The following is a 21,992-nucleotide window of genomic DNA, read 5'->3' as shown; positions in this document are numbered from 1 at the left end:
CCGCTCCTCCACAGAACAGCCGCCCGCCCGGCGCCCCAACAAATCCAGGCACCGGCGGCGAGCCGGCAGCAGCCAAGCTCCTCGCTCTCCGCTCCTCCACTGGGGCACACGCAGACTCCGCCGCAACCAGGGGAACAGAAAGCTGCCCACGGCAACAGCACAGTTCCTCGTCCTCCGCTCCTCCACGGGACAATCGCCCGCTAGGCCTATGTTGGATCAGGCCTGCAGCGACAGCCCCACCAAATCTAGGCAAACCGGCGGCCTCTGCTCCTCCACAGAACAGCCGCCCGCCCGGCGCCCCAACAAATCCAGGCACCGGCGGCGAGCCGGCAGCAGCCAACAGCTCCTCGCCCTCCGCTCCTGCACAGGGCAGCCACCCGCCCGGCCCTGCACCGGTTCGGGCCCGCAGGAGCCGCTGCAACAGATCCAGCGCCGGTCGGCCCCCGTCCACGCCGACTGCGCCCGAGACGATGGGGAGCCACACAGCCGATCTGCACACACGTGGGACAGGGTCTCATCAAGATCCCGATCCTCGTCGCCAATGACACAATCTGACCGACACAGGTAAGAGTAATTAACTTTCTTTATTGGCGAGACCCCACAGCCACAAGCTACGGCTCCCCTCGCTCAACGGCCACTGTGGAATGTTGATTGCTGAACGTGCATCAACATTCCACCAGTGTGCCTATGCACGAGCCCGTGCATATTACAACATGACACCCGCCAAAAGCGTGTGAGTTGAGAGCTATGCCAAAGCAGCACACGCTTGGCGCAATAAAAATCGTGGTTATGTTTCCAGTGACATATTCAGGTCAAAGTTTGCATTATGTTTTTTCCTGTGACTGCATCATTATGCTAATCATTAATGTTTTACACGTGAAAAATTGACTTTCCCCTATATTCGTCTCCCATTTACACAATTCTAATATGATTATTGACTTAGATTTAAATAACGCTTATTGATTCTGTTTTACTCGGTTCTGACGTTCTTTGAATATTTGATGTACTTTTCTTAGTTCACCGATTTGTTGTTCATCATTATGTTCTTATTTCAAATTAATAAAAATGATTAAACTGAAAAATGTACCGATTTGGCCACGGAATGCTGGCTGGCAGTATCTTGAAAAATGTCACAATACAGATGGGGTATTTTTAAATTTGCACAAAGGAAATGTTTAAAAACGGATAAGAAACGGCTCACCGTACAAATTCATCAATACGTCCAATAAGAACTAGAGCTGCAGATATTTATTTCACAAAATAAGAAAACTTGTGGATCCTGTTGAAAAGTAGAATTTCTGCAATGAGCCTGTACAGCGTATCGTTACACACTGCGCATGCTGTCTAGAACAGTATTTTTCCTGTGCGCATGCGTATTCGAGTACAAGTAAAATTCTAGTCGGATGATCTTGTTAGGAAAGACAGAACTAATTTAAACTATAACAACGAGCCGTGTACCTGTTTATGGTCCCTTTTCGGCACTGCGGTGTATAGAGCGAAAAATATGTTGGTCACACCGGAAACTAGGCAAGAAATGTTTCAACAAAATTCACATGAGGTAAGTACTAATGTCCTTTGACGAGTCTTACGTCCGCAAGGGGACCACCATGGTACCATGGTGTAAATCCTATTTGGGTTTCTTCATGAGATTATAGAAACCCAACGAACAGGTACAGCTATTTGGTAGAGAGAGACACTGTTTGTGACCTTTTGAGACATTCCCTATTATCCAAAGCTAAAATGACAGTGATAGGAACCGCAACACAACGACGTATATGCTACACTGAATGCTAAACAGCCGGGTGTTTATTTTAAACTGGGTTTAAAGTGCTTTCGGGACATGTGTAAACTTGGAGAAGCTGTGTAATGTATGTTATTTATTTTACCAATTAGAATACAATTCTACAATTGATTGAAATAACATCCTACCTGTCTGTGTGTGCACATTGCATCTTGTGCAGTCATTAACTAAAACCTTCTGTTGCAGACATTTCCTACATTTTGTGATGTTGCTGCTGGTTTCTCTGAAGATGAGTGGACGCTTTTACAGCACTGGCAGCAGGAACTGTACAACAGTGTAATGAAGGAAATACAACAAGCCTTCAGTTCTTTGGGTGATGTTACACTTTCCTACCTTTTTGTGGTTGTATATTAAAGGTATATGTTACGATGTCTGGTTACAGTTCACAGCTCTGTGATTGATTTGCAGTTCATGTTGAAACATGTCTAAGATTACGTAGTGTAGATTATTTTAATACAACATAATCGATGTATTTATGATTTAAAGTGAGCGTTTGTAGTGTGATAAGCCCTTTTGGAGTCCCGAAACCCACCCAAAACTTTAAAAAAACAGGTGCTGGGTATTGAAAAACATACATGAATGGCAAATCGTCAGCCAAGTGTGGGTCCTCTGCCCTAGGAAGACTTATCTCATCCTTTGGCTTTCACTATCGCCTTTTTTGCTGATGATTCTTAAATATTGTTCTCCTTTCCCTCCTTCACAGCTAGCCATCTCGGAATCTGCATGACTTGCTACTGCCTTATCAGAAATCTTTAAAAACAGAAGTCCTCTTTCTCCCGGCTTCCAATCCCATACCTACCGTTGCCTCTCACATCTACTTCCCACTTGACCCTCTTGATCCCTTACCCAAGGCTCACAATCTTGGGGTCCTCTTTGCTAGTGACCTATGACTGCAACAATTAATCACTACCACTGCCTTTGCTGCTCGTATTAACCTCTGCATTCATCAAATTCGTCCTTTCCTTACTACCGACTCTACAAAAACTATAATCTCCATTCTCATGCTCAGCAAACGGAACTACTGCTCAAGCCTTCTCCTTAACCTTCCTTTCTACTCCTTCCTCCCTCTAGACAAAGGCCTCAACTCTGCTACCTGCACTCTCTACATCCAGATCCTCCCCCTCATCTACCTACAACAACATGCTGGTTGGCTCTCCATACACAACCATTCTCCATTCAAGTTATTTCTCCACATCTACAAAGCTATCAATGGTCTTGCTCCTCAGTAGCTGTCTGACTTGATCTTAATTTACTCACCAACTCCTTCCCTCCTATCTTTCTCTGCAATCAACCTCGCCTTGTCTCAAACCCTCCCTTTGTCCCCTCTCGCTTCGCTCTTTCTCCCTACTTGCCCCGCTCCACTGGAAGACACTGCCCATAACATTAAAAACTAGCCCAAATGTGGATCTCTACAAAGCTCAGTTTAAACTTCACTTACTTGCTAAAGGGAGAGCTCTCCTATGCGACCCACCACTCCCTCTAGTGACTCTTACTAATGTTATTTTGTATATTTAAATAGCACTGCATTTTAGTTTGCAGCACTTTCCTCCTTAGGTTAATGTTACCTTTGTAAGTCACCAGTTTTCTACTATATATTTGTATATATTTTCTGTTTGTTTTGTCTCTGGTATATTCCCCACTTTTGTTACATTCTCATAAACTGTCTCTTTATGCTATTGTACAGGAAATTGTTGTGGGAATGGCTCCGCAATGTGGTATTGTAAGTCATTTCTGATCCAAATTGACACCCCTGTTCTTCAAATAAATACAAAAATAAAAATACTATATGACTTGCAAAAGAACGCTAGGGGCATGGCTTTGATGGCAGCCTGAAGGATGGGCTTTGCCAACACCTGCTTAGAAAGATCTCAATGTGCCCATGTTAGATTGATGCTGCAGCCTGTCGACATCAGAAAGAATTGTCTTAATTTCAAGCAATGAATTGAGCAATAGGATGTATTACGGTTAGTCTTGCATGACAAACGTATAGCATCCTACTATAGCCCATTCTCAACCCACCAGCCTTCTCTGCCCTCCAAGCCCACTCCTTAAATCTTTTACAGATGCTTGACCCCAGATGTCGAAAGGCACTTAACAGGCCCCCAAGCACCCTAATCCTGCCTTCTTTAAAACAATAACAATTATTGTCTTAAGGGATTAGTCAGCCTGCCCTCTATTACCATAAGGTGTCACGTGGTGCATCACTTCCGATTGAAATATGGCGGCACATGCAGTACTTCTGGTCATATCCTCCTCCATGGCGGGCGTAGGGCCTCCATCCCTGTGATGTTATCAGGCCGATGACCAGTCCTTTGTTGGGGCCAATTTCCTACTGATGTGGCCCATTGGCTCAGAGTCTGTCCTTTCCGCAGGAACCTGAGAAAGTCCAAATGCACATACTCAGCAAGCTTGGGCACACATGCATAGTACAGATTGTAGCATCCAGCAATGCTGAGAGCCAATAAGAGCAGAGGGGTGTCCTAACCAGAGTCTGCTGGGATTTAAGGAAAAATAAAAACTTCTAGGGTTAGTGGAACAGGGGTGGCATGATGATGGCCAGCAAAACAATGTTTCTCCTCTTATTTTACTATGAAGGAAATCCTAGGATCCCGCCCCTTTTTTGTCATGTTTCCCATTCCCATCATGGATATATCCTCCTATAGTTTTAAATGTTCTACTCAACTGCAGTGTACAAGCTTTTCCCTTATCTGGTGCTGTCTTTTGGAAATCCACAAAGGCAATGTAAAGCAGACCATGCAAGCGGCCCACCTTAGAACCTTGGAAACTCGACCACTGCTTGTTCTCGCCGCCACTCCCTGGTATGAAGAGACAGATGATGAGGGGGGCTGTGGGGTGCTTCTTTGCGTTGATAGCTCCTCTGCATTCGGCAGATATGCAACTGTTTGAGCGCTCCCAAAATGTAAGACACTCTGATGCCCTGGTGAGAATGCTTCCTCATATGACAGTTGCCTCCTGGGTGCACATGCTGAATACTGCAGAGCGATTGTCTGAATTGCAAATACTACATAATCTGCCATGGTTTGATTTTGTACAAGTTGCTGAAAAGGAAGGCTCTCTCAATTTGGTATGGAAATATACAGAAATCGCTCATTCGGGATTTCTTCCTGTATCACTTTGTTACGGAGAGTGCATGTATTTTTCCACATATACGAAATTTGGAAGATTTTATTTACAGGTATAGTTTTGTTTTCCAATACTAATAGTACGTACATTAGAAATTCTTGTAGATCTTGTTGTGAGTTCATAGTGAATCTCACCATTCCAGCACAGTCGTCCAATTGTTGCCTTACTCCATAAACACTGTATGCATTGTCAGGATTGCTTGTTGCATTTCTATGCACTACTAACATTTGCAAACACAATTGGTCTGTGCTGTGCAGGTAAATATCGTTAACAATTGGTGGCATTTGACATAGAATATTCATTGCAACATTTGCATAGCAACTTACCCCACTTTCATTTGTAAACTTGAATGGGCCAGCAAGTTCTGAACCTGAGTGCATTTTTCAGTTTTTCTGTTGCTTCTTTGCCGACGTGCCTGGTTCACATTCCCTAATAGGTTCTTCTATGTTTGTGGCAATTGATGAAACTTTAGCTTCTTTTCTTTTTTTTGCAGAATTTCCTGTTGCATTCTGTTGCATTTCTGTTTCATTTACTTTTCTTTTACCACGTTTCACTTTATCTGGAACAGGGTATTGTTTCAGATGAGGGGTGTACAGTGAACACAATCTTTTGTATTCTAGAACGCAAGGAATATCAGCTTTGACTTTACTTGAATCAAAGTTAATTAACAAAAGACCGTCAAGTGTATGTAAGCGTGTTAATGCTACGTAGGTCATGCCTAGCTTAAACACTGTCTTTCCTATATCCATCAATGCTTTATCTAGGGTAAGACCTTGGGATTTATGAATGGTAACTACATATGCAAGAGTTCGAGAAAATTGCTCTCTACGTACATACATGTCATTGAAGAGAAGGAATCGAGCCATTGAGCGCCCTATCCTTTTTACTTCTGAAACTTTATCAAAGCGAATATTTACAAACTGAATGCTGTTATCATGTGGGTATGATTCAAAGCCAACAACTGTGCCCAGTGCTCCATTAACTAGCCCTTGCTCTACGTCAAGGTTACGTTTAAGCATTACTCTACAATTTAATGATTATTTCAATACTTTTTCCAACCCAGCTGTGTTGGAGATTGAATGTTCTAAACTATTTAGTCTTGTTGTGGCTTGCTCACACATGGGTACTGTCAAACTATGTACGTCTAGTTTGTCTATGGCGCTAATTTCTATTATTGCTTGCATTACTTTCTTTAGCATTGTTTCATTGAATTTGAAACAACTTGCAAGAGTTGGCATTAAGGCCATACAATCGACATTTTTGTGCGCTATTTGTTCCATAACATCAGTTGCGCATGCATTATTGCCATAAAGTGCTTGTATATGCCACTTTTTCAATACAGCTTGTGCTTCTTGCGATAATACACCAACTCTGATACTTTTTAAGGTGTTGGAATAAGTGAGATCTGCATGTTCTCAGTTAATTCTCTGTATTGGAAATGTTGCCAAAGGTTAACATTACCTATGCTTCCAACAGTTTTCTGGCAGAGTTTGTGGCCTTAGGTTTTAAAAATCGGTTCACCTTTTACTGGTGTCAATTGTAGAAGATCTCCGAAAACGATAATGTGTTTCCCAGCAAAGAGTTCTTCCTTATTACTTTTAAGTACTTCTTGCAATCTGAGATGAATCAAAGCCAACATTAGATTGGAGACCATGCTCACTTCTTCTATTAGTAGCATTTTCATTTGGTTCAATACTCTCCATAATTCCATTGCAGCTTCTGCAGAAAGTTTGTAGTAGTCTAACTTCTTTTGATGCTCTACTGGAAGCAGTAGTAATCGGTGTAAAGTCACACCGCCTATGTTGTAGGCCGCTAAACCTGTGGGGGCTGTTCTAACAGCTGACAGTTTGTTGTTTGTAAATTGCTGCAGGAACTTGCTAATAATTTTGATTAAGAATGTTTTCCCTGATCCAGCTTCCCCACTGACGTACAGTAGTATAGGGTTATCATTTTGGCAGGCACATTCTTTATTTTAGTGCTGTACGCCATGCACAATTTGTTTTGTTACCTCTTCAAAAATGGTGCGCTTATCGTTGTTAAGTTTTCCTTGTTGCACAGTTAAGTCATCTGTATCTTCTTGATACTGATACATGGTGTTCTCTACTTCTGCCATAGCAACTTCAGCCTCATTTGCTATCAGTGGTTGTCCTAATGGCTCTTGACTTCCTGTTACAGAAGGTTGACTACTGTCGGAAGAGTCTTTATCTAGTTGGGCCTGAATTTCTTCTTCTTCTTGTTGCTGCTCATTGTGTAACATTGTTTTGTACTGCGTAAAGTTAACATCGGTGATAGTGCTTTCATTTCCTTTGAAAGCATCTTCATAGCACTCATAATTACCTAGTATGTCTTCCTCTTTACTCCATGGTTTGAAAAGTTGTAAAAGAGACATGTAATACAGTTCTTTCTGTTGAGGAGTTTTAATGACAACTTCACATGATTAATTATGCTTCGTCTGTTAAGTTTCACTAAGCTCCCTTCACAATCGGTTACTCTATATCTACGTTTACTTTCATCGGGTTTTACATTATTTTTGTATGCAAAGTTTTGGGCTATGTGGTACAGACACATGCTTTCCAGAGTGGTACTCCTGTTCGGATAGTTTGTGTCCAGTAAATTGTTTTTCAGAATGTTGTCTTGGCTGTTGGGATCATTTCTGGCAATAGTTTCTATGTCCTCATATGATTTTAGCACTCTTTTTCTAGATTTTGCAGGACCAAGACTGAGCCATACTATGTTGTCTGAATTTCCGTACAAAGCAGTGCCGGTTGAACTATCTGCTGCTTCATAGGCCCCACATTCTCTATGAGAGAGCATTTTTATGCCTGGGTTGTACAATTTCTGTGATAATGTTTTGTCTGATGCTAGGTCATCCCAGAGGTCTTGAAGCTCTGTTTTTTCTGCTTTTGTTAAGTAGGCTGTAACATACCGTGCAATAGCAGTTGAATTGTCTGCAATTTACTGCACATCTATGTTTGCATTCCATAATAGGGCAATGATTGCATTATAATCATTGATCTATTTTGATTCTTCACTTCTTTTTATGTAATACGTGTTTTTAGGTGATTTACCTTTAACACTATGTCGAACTGAAGACAAGAAGTTGTTTACTTCACCTGTTTCTGTAACTGGTCTGGGGAAACCAAAGCGGCATTTGGTGTAGTATTTATCTTTGTTTTTGTATTTACGGCAACAATATTTGCCACATTTGTGTCTTTGAACTTGGGATTTCACATGTGACACATTTTTGGATAAACTACAAAACAGTGCTATCACTGTCGTGGCCAAATTTCGGTACACCTTTGATCCATAACAGCATGTGAATATGTGGTGCTCCTCTCACTTGATATTCTTTTCTCCAAAAGAAGTGTTGCACTTCTCCAAGGGGAGGAACACTTTTATTGCAAATAAAGTGTAGCATTGCAATGAAACGATGATGGAAATATCTTGAGACATTAACTGGATCTAGAGAGCAAAGTTCTTCAGGTGTTAATATATATATCTATGTTGTTTTTGTTGCTGTTTGCTATGCGTAGGAACTCATGCAAATCTTCCCATGCATATTCTGCACAACTTAGCGTAACAAACCAAGTTGGTGGTCCAAGGTTTCTGATCATGCAAGGCACGTCTCCGTGCCGTCTAAACCAGTATTCCTTTTGTACCGTGCATGTTTGCAAACAAATTTGTTATACTTGATTGTAAAACCTCATCTTTTTCTTGTACTTTTTGTGTTAACTGCGTAGCTGACATATTTTGAAAGTGCGTTCGAGATTTTAGAATGTGTGCAGCTCCATAACATAGTGTTGCTAATTCACTTTCGTACAGTAGGTGGAATATGTATTCCACATTTTGTCTAAATCTGGGATCTTGGGAATACATTCGTAACGAGTGGTATTCCGATGCCCCAATCTGAGTGGGTCTATCATCGTACCTCCCACTTTTGTAAGTAGGAAATAGCAGTGGAAAAGCACATGCTTCTATACTTTTTTCCCAAATACTCATTGGTGACCCTTTGGTTTGTCACATTTGGTAAGTTTCTAGTGCATCATCTATACTTTCATTGGAATGCAATGGATGAATTGTGTAATGGTCTAACAGAGTGGATACTGTAGCTGGATCCAGAAGTTCGAATTGTCCAGTTTCTGATGGCTCTTGAATTATTTCAGTTGTTTTCCTTAAGCTTTCATCAATATTTATTTCCTTGTAGTACTCATTGTTGCCTTTTAGATGTTGCAATGTTTGTGTAACTTTGTGTAAGTCTACTAATTGTTGCCAAATTATTTTGTCCTTTGTTGGTACTCCATTTACCAAGACTATTAAAGAATGCTCTATTGAACGTTCCACTCCTAGAGTGTGTACATTTTCCGTTAGATCTAATGGCAAGTACACTACTTTGCCACAAACGCCTTTCACCAATTCAGAGGGAGGTAAATTTGCTGTTTTTGGATGAAGGCGTTTAATTGCTTGAAATGGGTGAACTGTTTGAAGTATTACACTCTCATACAAATTGAGCTGTTGCAGGATTTTTGGTAATGGAAACAATTCTAAATTGTTTGTAATAGCACGTGGAGTGTGGTTGTCTAATTTTGCAGTACAGTAACTGCAACATATTAGACGTTCAGTTACTTCATATTTGCTTTCAGCTAAAAGGTACAAAGCTAATTCATACCATTTAGAGTCTTCATTGTTTTCTATTTTGTATGCTATGTCCACATTTTTTGTGTTCCTTTTGTAAAACGTTCTGCGGCAACATACACATGGTTTGGTACTTCAGCCGATGACCTTTTTAAATTTTTGTATTTCTTTTCTGTATGTGTGCAATAGAAGGTTGCTATGTGCAGAATTGTCGCTACTATGCTCTAAAACTGTTGCATTTTCTACGTGGCTCTCACTTCCATAATACTTTTTCTGAATACGGTCCATTTCTTCTTGTATTTGGGTGTACCATGCAGAACAGTGGCATTTAAATTGCCTAATTCTGAAGCTTGACTTTTTGCACAATATATTTTATACACTAAATTTCTTACTTTAGAATGATGTACTGATATTCTTTTGATATCATGGAAGGTACTTTTGCTAATAGGCCCAGAAATGCAGGCTAGTGAATGTCCTTTTAGTCCTGTGTGTTTTCGCACTACACAAATATCCATATTTTGCAGCACTTTGATTTTACATTTGTCATTACCTTTTGCATATTGATTGAGGAACACGCGTAAAGATTTGAAAGCTTTATTTGGAATGGCACACATTGATGTGCATGGCCATTTGTATATTGGACGGTGTGGTTCTGCTGAATCGAGAGGTAATTGAGTTTTCAGAAGACGGTTTTGTAAGCAGTGTTTCTTGTTCCATGATGGTAGTATTGATTTTCTTATACCCACGTCCACTGCTATGGATGGCAATTGTGTTTGTTTGATTTTGTTTGTATGCTTCTTCATTGAAATATGGCTCTGTAGTTATTGCGTGACTCCATTCACCACCACAAACATGCATCAAAGAATTATTTTTGTTCACATTCTGTATATTGCTGAGTTTCATATGTAGTTTGGTACTTACTTTTGTCAGTGCTTTCATCCTTTTTAACACTAATATGAACAACTTCCTTTTGAGAAGGATTGCACTGTCCACGGGTGCTTGCAGAATGAACTTTCTACTGTATGTTTTAAGGGGTGAGGATGACTTTGGTCCCCTTCTTAGTAGATTCTGAAGCACTCTGTGACGAAACATTTTTGCTAAAATACTTTTTTTACTATGGGTACTTCTTACACCATCAGGATTATTAGGAACATTGTTAGCTGTACTGACAGCCGTTTCTTTGACATCATTTATGTGTTTTGTGATACGTTTTGATGGAGGACGTACAGTTTCGGTAGTTGAGACTTCTTTTATTATGTTACCCAATTGCATTAGGTGGTTTGTACCAAGATTCTCCCCTAACTCTACAACAGGTGGATGCTTACATTGGGTACCTTTATTTGTATTTGCTCTAATTCTGCGTTCCTTTCTACGGAGCTGCTTTATGGTAGGCATTCTTTGGTGTCTGTTGAGAAAAAAAAATATTCTTTGGTCTGTTGTCCAATGTATGTGTGCTGTGTGCATGTGTGCCTAAGTGTGATGGGGAAACTCTTTGGCACGGTGTGTCAACGCACAGTGACCTCTAACTATCATTTGGTAAGGCTACTTTAATGTTTGCATAGTAGTACACTGTGCTTTAGATGAGAGTACACAGTGCCCCACTTGTGCCGAGAACCATTATTAATAACCAAAATGGCAAAATCTTGCTACCGCCACTTTTTTTGACAATTTAACCTTCTACGGATGTCCTAAATCATTTCAGTACCAAGCACACAGCCATTTGTCCTATAATTGGATATTTGTAGGCAGAATGGTTTACAAATGAATGCTTCCTTTGGTGCCCAAAGTAAAAAAATAACCCACGCAGCCTCTTTAAGGAGAAGTTACAATATGAAGGTTGTACTGTACTTACTTTTTTATGGAAGATGCCAAGGTTTCTTCAGATATGTCTTCTGCAGTGTAGATGTTGATTCTCAGGAGAGTAGTCTTCCCTGTGAATTAAAAAAAAGATATCAATTACTTTGTGTGTTTGCAGCCGTCATGATACTGCAGCCTGTACTTGTACTTATTTCGTCATACAATTCAACTTTCATGTTTCAACCCAATCCGCATGCACATTTCATTTTTCTCTGCGCACTCTTTGTATACTAATTTCAAAATGGTACTTCAAAGTCCTTCAAAATATCTATATTTTTTTTAGGGGTTTGGAAATGCCTTGTTCTTTACAAAGTGTACTATGCATAGGAGAGAGGTTTGTAAGCGATAGGGCAACGTAGTAGAAGGGCACATTTTTTGTACTTCTTAATGAAAAGCACGATGTCCAAAAATCGGACATGTCAGCACCACAATCGGGAGCGATTACTATTGTCATACGATCACATTGCAAGTAGCATTACTGTTGGCAGTACAGAGGACATAACTGCCCCATTTTCACATACAAAATTAAGGTCTGCCCTAAATTATACTTCTCAACTCACACGCTTTTGGCGGGTGTCACCCGCCTTGTAAAGGGCAGACTCACCCGCCAAGCCTCTGGGCGTGTCAGGCGTGTCACCCGCCAAAAACAAAATCAGCTCATTTAACCCGCACTTCAGACAAAAATGGTTGAGAGCTATGCCTAAATAGGCATGCTTGCAACGTATGTACAGGTTATGCAGAAGAAAGTAAGCAGTCGTGCAAATTGTTAATGGCCAATCGGCATTCTTGCACTTTACAAGGGGGAGCGATATGCGCTTCCTATGGAAATTTACTGGCATTATTTTGTCTATTTTAAATTATAAGGCTTCCTGTACTGATGGCACTCTATACTGATGCATGTGGTTATGCATGGAGCTGTACGTAGAAATGTGCAATCCTTTCAATCCTTGCACAGGGCCTCATCACGACTTGGGCGGTAACGGTAACGCTATTAGCGCGGGTGGTATTAGCCCTACCGCTGAACTCCCCGGCGCTAATAGCGCCGGATCACGAGTTCGGCGGTAATGTCAATCCCCATTCCCCATTGAGCCCATTCGGGAATGCCCCATTCCCCATAGGGCTCAATGGGGAAATTTCGCGCTAATACCGCCGGCGGATTTCCCGCTGGCGGTAATAGTGCGAATTTTCGGCGCATTTCCCCCCAGCTCAGAGCTGGGGAGAAATCCGCCAAAGTCCTGCTTTGCCGGACCCTTAAATCCGGCGGTAATAGCGCTACCGCCGGATTTAAGGGTTACCGCCAAAGTCGTGATGAGGCCCACAGTAGCTTGTGAAGTAGGTGCTTTGCAATGTTATGCGATTTCCATTAAGAATCATCGACAGTAATTTTGAAGTGTGCAATGATGATGACCGAGTTAAAATTAGCGAGGTTCTATGTGATTGGTGGCTGATTGTGCGCCCGCTTAGTTGTGTCCAATGATGAACTCGCTTTGGTACCGCTGTAGAAAGGGTGGAAGGACTGGGTAAGAGTTACGTGCCGCACATAGGCAACGCTTGTCCGCTGCTAGGGCGTGTCACATACGAGTTTCTACAGCTAATCCTGCATGGAAAGACGACTGTAGCCATCAGCCAATCAGATGTTCACATTACTCTTTTGTGTCGAAAGACGGTGCACACACTGAAAATGGCAGAGGTGCAGAGGGTCCGTGTTTTGCTGCTCTGAGACATTTTTGTGCAAGGCTTACAACACTATGCCGAGATTAGGCATGGGGCACACCATTTCGATGTGCGAGGAGTGGAGGTGGTCTGGAGTGCTGACACTGATGCCAATGCTGCGGCAATTCTGCAAGTTTGCAGAGACATGCGTAGAATGACCACTCCTCATGTGGTAATTTTGCACTACGGTGCTTGCCACTTGGGATACCTGACTTCACGTACTTTGTTGGCAGATTTGGCACAGTTGGTTTAAGCAATCATGACCATCTTCCCAACATCCAAAGTTATTTTTTCTGCTTTACTCCCCAGACTACAATGGACCAACACTTCTGTTTTCTGTCCAGATCAAAGTATCGGAGGTGCATCATCAATCGCGGCATGTGTGCATTCATGCTGCGAGTTGGTATGTTTTTTTGTAGCCACGATAACATTGCTCTGAGCAATGCGCATTACTTTGAAGGAGATGGCGTTGCACTATCCTCTTTGGGAAATGCGATGTTCTTTTGGAACATAAGGCTTGCTTTAGCGAAGGTTCAGTAAAGCAAGGACAAAAACGACAAAAAATGCATAAAATACCACATGTCTGTACGATACGTTGCCAAAAAAAAAAAAAAAAAAAAAAAAAATGGAGCCTACCTTTAAGGGGAAAAAGGGGATTAGTACTTTAATGTACCGTCATCACGCTCTGCTCCTCTACATGTCCGCGAACATGGCGGTAGTTAACTGCCAGCACATATCACCACCGGTGACTGAAGGGTGGAGCCGCATGTAAATGAGAATGAGCGGCGCTAGGGATTGGTCCATAAAGTTCAGTAGGTGTGTTCTGACCAACGTACTTTAGTAAGATCGCCTTCTCCCTCACAGGACACCACACAGCCATGGCTTTCCATGCTCTAAAACAGATTGTCTGGATTGTGGGAGACTCATGGATACATTGGTTGAAGGTGCATGCCGAAAGCTGCATTTTATCTACAAATCTCGAATTTCCACATGCGGAAGTGCACTGGCATGGCGTGCGCGACATGAGATGGCTGTACTTGGTGCCTCTTTGTGTTACTTTACAGAGAGAGCGTCCTCCAGATATACTAATCATTCATTGTGGCAGAAACAGTTTAGGCCATGTACCTGGAATTTCTTTACAATTTGCCATGAAGGAAGGACTCGCGAAGCTCATGGACATGTTTCCAAATTGTCAAATACTTTTTCCCCGTATTGCCCAAAGACAAATATGGTTGCGTTCTTCTGCATTTGGTCCACAAATGGAGAAAGCGAGACGCAATGTGAATAAGGCTGTGTGTGCCTTTTTAAGAGATGTTGGTATGTCCTTTTTCCACAATGAAAACATTTTGTTTCGTAGCAATTTAATTTTCCGCAGAGATGGAGTCCACCTCACATATGCAGGCAATCTGATGTTTCTTCACAATATACAAAATGCATTGACCCTCTTTTGCAATCACACTAACCTATCTGACAGTCCGTTTCACCCAATCCCCTCCTTTTCAACCCACACAACACACCACCAAAAGGCTCTTTTCAGAGCCGCCACTTACTCCCAACGTACACTTTATTGCGTTTGCTCTGCTTGCACCCTCCCTTTTTGCCCTCTACGACTGTCCGCAAACATTTGCTGAACGCCGCATGTCTCTACGGCCTTCACTTCATAGTTCTATTATTACACTGAGAAAGGCGGCTCTGAAAAAAGCCTTTTCTGTCATTTTTGTTGTTTTTACATTCATTGATTACCAGCACTCCACACACTAGGAGAAGAGGCGAGAGGCGGGAGTAAGGAAGAGACACCAGCCACTGGGATAAGAAAAGGCAACTGAGCAGATACATATTAAGGGTGATCTTTATTCAGGTAAGGAGCAAATCTTCTGGTGCTCGCTGACTGCAGCCTCAAAAGCACTTCGAAGACTCTCCCCCCTGCAGAGTACTGCGTCACAATACGTGCACACTACTGTCACCTTCGAAAGGTAAGGGTCCACAGCATTGCGAATGGCTTGTGAAGCAGCTGGAGGGAGGCGCTCCCCCACAGGAGTGTCTCTTGTGGTGGGAGGATAGGATTCCACCGATGCTGTGGAGGAACTCAAATGACCACGCTCGTCACATGGCACCACCTTGTGAATGTCCGCAGTGTGGAACGAAGTGAGGTGGCGCTTCATGGTTGTCGTACCAAAACTGTACGCTCCAAATCTCCTGCGACTTATACCACATCGCACTGGTTACACTTCACCAGGTTCGCACGTGATTTTGGTACGTTCCCAAAAACGGAAAACAACCGCCACACCCACGACTCCTGGCGAATGCTCCTACTGCGGAGTTCCTCCACTTCATTCTCTTCCTCCTCCTCTTCCTCAATCTCTACATCCTCACCCAAATATCTATCTGCAGGCCCTTGGTGAAGTGGTGATGGTGGCGGGTTTGGTGGAGGTGCAGAGGCTAATAACCCAACAGCAGCCATGGAAGCCATAGTAATTAGTTTCCTTTTCGTCACTACAGCAGTAAAGGCAACGCACCTATATCTGCTATAGCTAGAAGGACAATGAAGATGCGCTCCGGGGGTGTGGCCTTTTGAAGGGGTGCAGGGGTTGCCTCGTGACCATCTTCATCCTTACAAAGTGGTACACTCCATTTTACACAGCAACTCCTGAGGTGGCCTATTGTTTGGGATGTGTGAAATTAAATTTTTCCACTCCACAATACTTTGCCTTGTGTCTACAAGTTCATTTTTAGTGTTGCGGGGCACACAAACCGCGGAAACTAGTCCCCACGCTCAGCGTAGGTGCGGTCACAAGATGACGTCGTGAACACATCCGCCCCCTTCATGAAAGTCCCCTGGACAGCAAATGCAAAGAATCACACATGCGCATGCGCACAAGTGTCCTACGGACAGTGTTCGGGTTCTCAAAGTACAAGTGAGACGGACAGTTAGGAACTGGCGCAATGTTGCCAATCCTTTCGTTTGTACTGCGCATGTGCTCGCATACTATGTTCACTGTACGGACAGTTCCAGTGTCCTTAGGACAACTCCATTTTGTTTCCCTACGACCTTGCCGCCAGTATCAGTGATGTCATCAATGATATTTGTGATGTCATCTTTGATGTCCTGGGTGTTAGTCTTAGCAATGCACGTAGATGGTGCGAGTTATGGTTGCTTAGCTTACCATAATGGGGGAATGTGCAGTGGTTTTTGGTTTCACTGTGAAGTATAACATTCCTTTAGTGAAATTTTATTGCTGAATGTACATATTATATGTATGGCAGGGAACGAAAAGAAAGGGGCTAAACAAGTGATGTTGTCATTGATGTCATCATTGATATTTGAGATGACATCTTTCATGGTCTGGGTGTTAGCTTGTACTTTTACAATAGGCCTGTGTATAACCATCCGATTCAGTTTTTACTAATTTTATTCAACAGTTTCTCACCTTTGAGGCTTGCACAAAAAAGGTTTAAAAGAAAACTGAATACACGTTCCATTGCTATTTCTAGATAACTATAATCGCTTTTTTGTTTACAGGTTTTTGGAGACCTTCATTGGCTCAGCCTTTCCTGTATTTTAATAGTACTGACGACACTCTCACAGGTGCATTTAAGAACACATTTTATAAGGAGAAACACAGTAGACCCCAAACAGGGTTCGTAATAAGATCAGGTTCCAATGCAATATGCAAGTTCCAAGGATGCCTAAAGATTTGGTAAGCCAACCCAAAAAGGACCAACCTGTGTCTTTATTTTTCTTTTTTATAGTGGCAGTAGATTTGCAGATGTGAGAGATAATGTCTGATGGTACTAGAGTGATCAAGAATGTATATGTAAGATACAGAACCGATTAATGCATATACACCTCCTTCAGAGGCTAATATGTTATTCAAAGTCATCCGCTTCTATAATACCATAGTACACATGCTACTTATTCATGTTTCATAAGGGCCAGGATATCAGTTGTGGTGTTGGCAACCTTCTTTAATAATGGAGAGAGCCACAGATGATTACACTGATGACTATATAGATTGGAAATAGGCAGTGGTCTGTTCAGGGTGCCACCAGGATCATGATTGACACATTTACCACTTCCACCTGGCCCTGTCTTAAGACCTGCTCTTCCTTGCAGGGCAGGGGGGTAGTTGTTGAAACTGTAAAGTTGTAAGCTTGGTTCCAGTAGCTTATTTCTGCCTCTGCCTTTTCATGGAAATACCTGACGTCCCAAAAAATATCAATAAATGTTTTCCTTCCCATCCTACCACTTTTGATGCCTTTGGCAATCTTGAGATACAGTCCCATTACTAAACTGTACACAACAGCTTATTGCACTTGCTCAGTTGCGTTGGATATTCCGGACTACTGGTCAAAACAGGATTTTAGCCTTTTCAAATAATCAACTGGATTCTCATTCTTGTTCAGTTTGCATTCATTAACCTTAGTCCAATCAGTTTATTAGGGCAAATCTCTAGGACAATACGAAGAAATTTATCAGTGTGCTCTTTTACATTTTCCCCTCACTGATACTGCTGAGGCCAATTGCTTTCTTTGTTGAAGTAGAATAAATATGTATGTGATCACATTTGCTTGTGGTAATTGGTTTAAATCAGTTCAAGCCAGGTTCCAATAAGAACTTCAAGTCACAATAGATTGTTATACTCGAACGGGATCATCCTGTAATGTAGGGAATCGCTGAACAATGTTAAACAGATCTGTGGATTTAGATGTATTTATTTAATGTTTCGGCTGGTCTAGCCTTCCATGACCTAAAATAGAAAAAAACAATTTTGCAGATAAAACACACCAAGAAAAATCCAATAAATACAAAAAATCCAATTTGCCTTAAAAGTACTGGTTAGAATTCTTTAAGAAGACCATGATAACCTGATTCTACTTAAAAAGCTCATGGACATATCCTTCCACATAAACCCCCTTGAGTTTCTTTGAGATTTACCAACAGCAATCTAAGAGAAACCGCGTAATGGTGCAAAATATAACCCAGGCCCAACTCATTGAGATCTTTCGGCAGCTTTTTTCTCTAGAGGGAGATGGACAACTGGGTGAAGTGTTTCTGGCAGGCCAGGTACACCAACTTTCTAGAATGTGATGCCACTATTTTGATGGCATACCTGGTCAGAGCATCCATCACCCTTCTGTGTTGTTTTGGGAAGCCAACATCTGCATACAAGGCTGCAGATGGGATACTCTTTGGCAGGTAGAAGAGTTGTTTCCAAAATTGGTGTTGGCATATGCCAACTTGATGAACTGACTTGTCTAAGCTCCATAACTCAACACCATAAGCAACGGAGCCTCCGAACTTCCCTCAGGAAACCATCTCGATTTCCGAGCCAAAGGCGTCCCTATGTTTCCACACAAAATTGATAATTGATTTCCCTGATCACATTACTATTGCAGCATTTCTAGTTACTGACTCATCTTGGGTTTTTCGGGAAGATTTTGATGCAATGAAAACACCCAACTATGTAAAATGTTCGACCACCTCAGTGAATTCACTACCCAATTTGAAATGAGGCGTGGATTTCTAACTACAGGGATTGTTAAGAACCATTATGTTTTACTTACATTTATTCTGAATTAGGTGGTTTAGGGTAAAATAAGTTGATACTACATGGAGTTGTGATCTAAGAACATTTGACGTCCTGGTTAAGAGGACTACTCCGTCTGCATGAAGTAATGTGGTCACTGGCTTCCCAACATTAGAGGGAACGTGTTTTGCAGCATTTGCAACACATTCACTTCTGTAGAAACAGTAGAGAACTAGTGTAAGCAGGCAACCCCGCTTGACCCCTCTCCCTGATGATATTTTCCATGTAAATTAGCTAAAAGGGCCAAACTTAATTTGTACAGAAGTCTTGAAACAAAGAGCCCTAATAATATTGAGTAGTGCTCTATTGATTCCCATACTTGCCAGCATCGTCCCCATAACCTTTCCCTGGCTATATATCAAAGACTTATGAGAAATCAAGGAAAGCAGTATATAGAGGCATCTTCTTGGCTACTTCATATTTGTTAGACAAGTGCCAAAGGGGACATACCTGATCAACCGTGGAAAGCCCTGAACTAAATGCACCCTAAATGGCATTTTCTTCTGTCCATCTGTTCAGTTCTTGAAGGATTATATAAGAAAAGATCTAAGTCAATGTTGATTAGACTGATCAGTCTATAGGATCATACCACATTTGGGGGTCCTTTCATCATCATCACCATCATTGTTTGTTCGGATATACACAATCCATCAACATTACAGAATAAATAAAGTGCAACAATTATTTCATCAAATCCAGCAAAAACATCAAATAGAACAAAATCTGTTGTGCAAAGTAAAAATATTTAGTGCAAAGTAAAAAATATTTAATGCCAATGTGTCAAAAACAATTTCCTTAATGTGATCTTACTTTAAGAAACATCAATAAAGCCCGAACAACATAGCAAGAGTCAGCCTTTAAAAGAAAATCTAGAGCAGGGCTGCATTGTACAAAAGTAAATTGTCTCAAAACGGGTAAAATTGCCATTTTCCTGATGTGAAAATAAGTCGGACAAAGAAAGATAAATGTAGCAACTTTTCTAGCTAAGCATTGCACAAAGGACAACTAGATGGCCCTGAGGTGAGGGAGCATGCCACCTAGCAGTGTTGGCATTCAAACCCAAACAGTCAAAAGGTGCTCAAGTGATCAATCATGGGTCAAAGTGTTTATGACTCCAGGACAAGTCTGATTGCAAGGAGTGAACACGGCTGGCAATGGCATGCTTCAGGTTTGCATTAAGGATCAATTCCTTATGCTCCTGCTGTTCAGTGATATACAACTTAAATCTTCCCATGAAAAAGTTAAGCTGAACAATGGAAACAAAGTGCATGGTGCAAAAAATGCTAGTGCATTACTTTCACCCAAATTCTGTTTGACATAACACAGCCAAGGGATTCTGGCAAAACCAACTTTCTTTAAAATCTCCCAAATTAAATAATAGTCACTCTTGGGTTGGCCTATATGCGTAGTAAGAGGGACAATGGGGTCAAATGCTATTTGTCTTCCAAAAAACATATTCCCAATTCAGCATGGACTGCAAAGCTTGCTGCAGAACTCGGCAAACATAGTAGTTTTTTTAAACAAACAAATAGGTAATACATTAAGCTCTGAAATATGTGCATGGCCCCATTGTTAATTGCCATATTGGCTTGTAATGAATACACTTGAAGGATCGTGTCCAAAGGCTGGCCCTGGCACATTTTTCATAAAACGATAGACACCCCCTAAAGACTGGCGCATACAAGCATATTGTTTGTCAAGGCGCTTTCCCAGACATCGATGCAGAAAAACGCATGCCCAAATAATCGAAAGCCTGAACTCCAGGAAGGGACTGCCCCGTCACATAGCATCTTGGTCATCTTTACAGTTCTGTTACACTCAGCACAAGCCATAACTGCTGACTTTGCAGTATTGACCTTGAGATCTAAATCAGTAATCAACTGCATATTAACTTCAATCAGTTTTTGCAGTGCTTTAGGGGTTTGGGCGATTAAAACAGTCTCGTCCACGTATGTCAGTACTTGGGAAGCACTGTTGCCCAGTCTGGGAAAGTCCACATTGGATTCAACAAGCACTTTCCCCAGATCGTTGATGTAGAAAGTATAAAAGACTGGAACCAATATGCACCCTTGGCGCTCCCTCTGTGTTACATTAAAATATTGTGTACAAAGACCCCTTTCTCCATAGCACACACACGCCCCATTATCTCTATGGAGAGATTACAAAATTGATAGTACATTGATTGGACAGTCATTGGACCTGAGCAGCCTCTACAATTTGCCCCGATTAACCTAGTCAAAGGCAGTGCTCAGGTCCATGAATTTCAAATATATGGGCTCCTTCTTAAAATAAATGGAGTGGGCCACCAGCAAATAAGGATTCAGAGCTTAGTCAGCTGTGCTCACCCCCGGTCTAAAGCCCATCTGAGTCTCAGTAAATACCGAATTGGTTTCAATCCAGTCCTCCAATTGTGCCAACATCAATTTTCCAACGATTTTGAAGGAGGTGTCCAAAAGGGAGATGGGCCTCTAGTAAAGAGGTTTGGCCCGATCTCCCTTTTAAAAAAATAGGAAAAATTATGTCATTTTCCCAGGACGCAAGCTGGTATCTCGGCGCACTTAGCAATTGCGTTTAAAATGCACTGTTAGCAAGGGGGCCCATTGTGAACTACATCTTGAAATATGTCGGTGGGGACCGCATCTGGGCCCGAACCGCGATTACGGGCATGCTTAGAGATCGCCAGAGTCAATTCCTCTAAAGTAAATTGGAAAACACTTTCTGAGAAGAAAATATCAAATGAGTCTGATGGCCCTCGATATAGATTTGCGTATTGTTTGACCCATTGCCTATCTTCCACCGTCGCCTCAGTCCCCTTCATGGATCATTTATGGGGTGGGCCCTTAGCCAGAAACTCCCAAAACATTTTGGACTCCTTACTGTGAACTGCTTCTACCAAAGCTTCCCAGGCCAGCAGATCTAATTCTTACTTTCTTTTCTCAATAAGTACCTGCTTAGCTGATTTACATTCAGTGTCAAACCAACCTCTGGGTAGGTGAGAATTCTTCCCTACCGCATTGCGTTGGAAAAAACTCAAAAGATTTCCCATAAGTTCTGTAAACCGATGCACCATACTCAAGGGAGCAGTTCCGTCTTCAAGAATGGACAATATTAATGGCAGATTTGAGCAATAATTTCATGATGAATTCTAGTATTATTTATTTTAGGCCAGGATCCTGCTCTTACAGAGGGAATTGAGATCAGCTTTGTCAAGTACAGTAATAAAATTCGAGGTCAACAATTTCAGCTGCCAAAAGAGG

The 21,992-nt window shown here is 41.8% G+C and overlaps 1 protein-coding gene across 5 annotated transcripts in view; it reads left to right on the top strand.

The window, feature by feature from the left end:
- Positions 1 to 1,313: 1,313 nt before the first annotated feature.
- The window catches only part of LOC138526453 (uncharacterized), a 577,404-nt gene continuing 556,725 nt past the window's right edge, over positions 1,314 to 21,992 (top strand). For all 5 annotated transcript variants that reach the window (XM_069637218.1, XM_069637217.1, XM_069637216.1 and 2 more), the window contains exons 1-2: positions 1,314 to 1,558; positions 1,988 to 2,114. In XM_069637218.1, the coding sequence (XP_069493319.1) occupies positions 1,505 to 1,558; positions 1,988 to 2,114 (181 nt within the window). In that variant the 5' untranslated portion in view covers positions 1,314 to 1,504. The remainder of the gene's footprint in view (positions 1,559 to 1,987; positions 2,115 to 21,992) is intronic.

Source organism: Ambystoma mexicanum, chromosome 7p, assembly GCF_040938575.1.
Source record: "Ambystoma mexicanum isolate Mex_15411 chromosome 7p, UKY_AmexF1_1, whole genome shotgun sequence".
NCBI classification, from domain to species: domain Eukaryota; kingdom Metazoa; phylum Chordata; class Amphibia; order Caudata; family Ambystomatidae; genus Ambystoma; species Ambystoma mexicanum.
The sequence above is the reverse complement of the archived record's forward strand: the minus strand, read 5'-3'. Positions and strand labels throughout refer to the sequence as shown.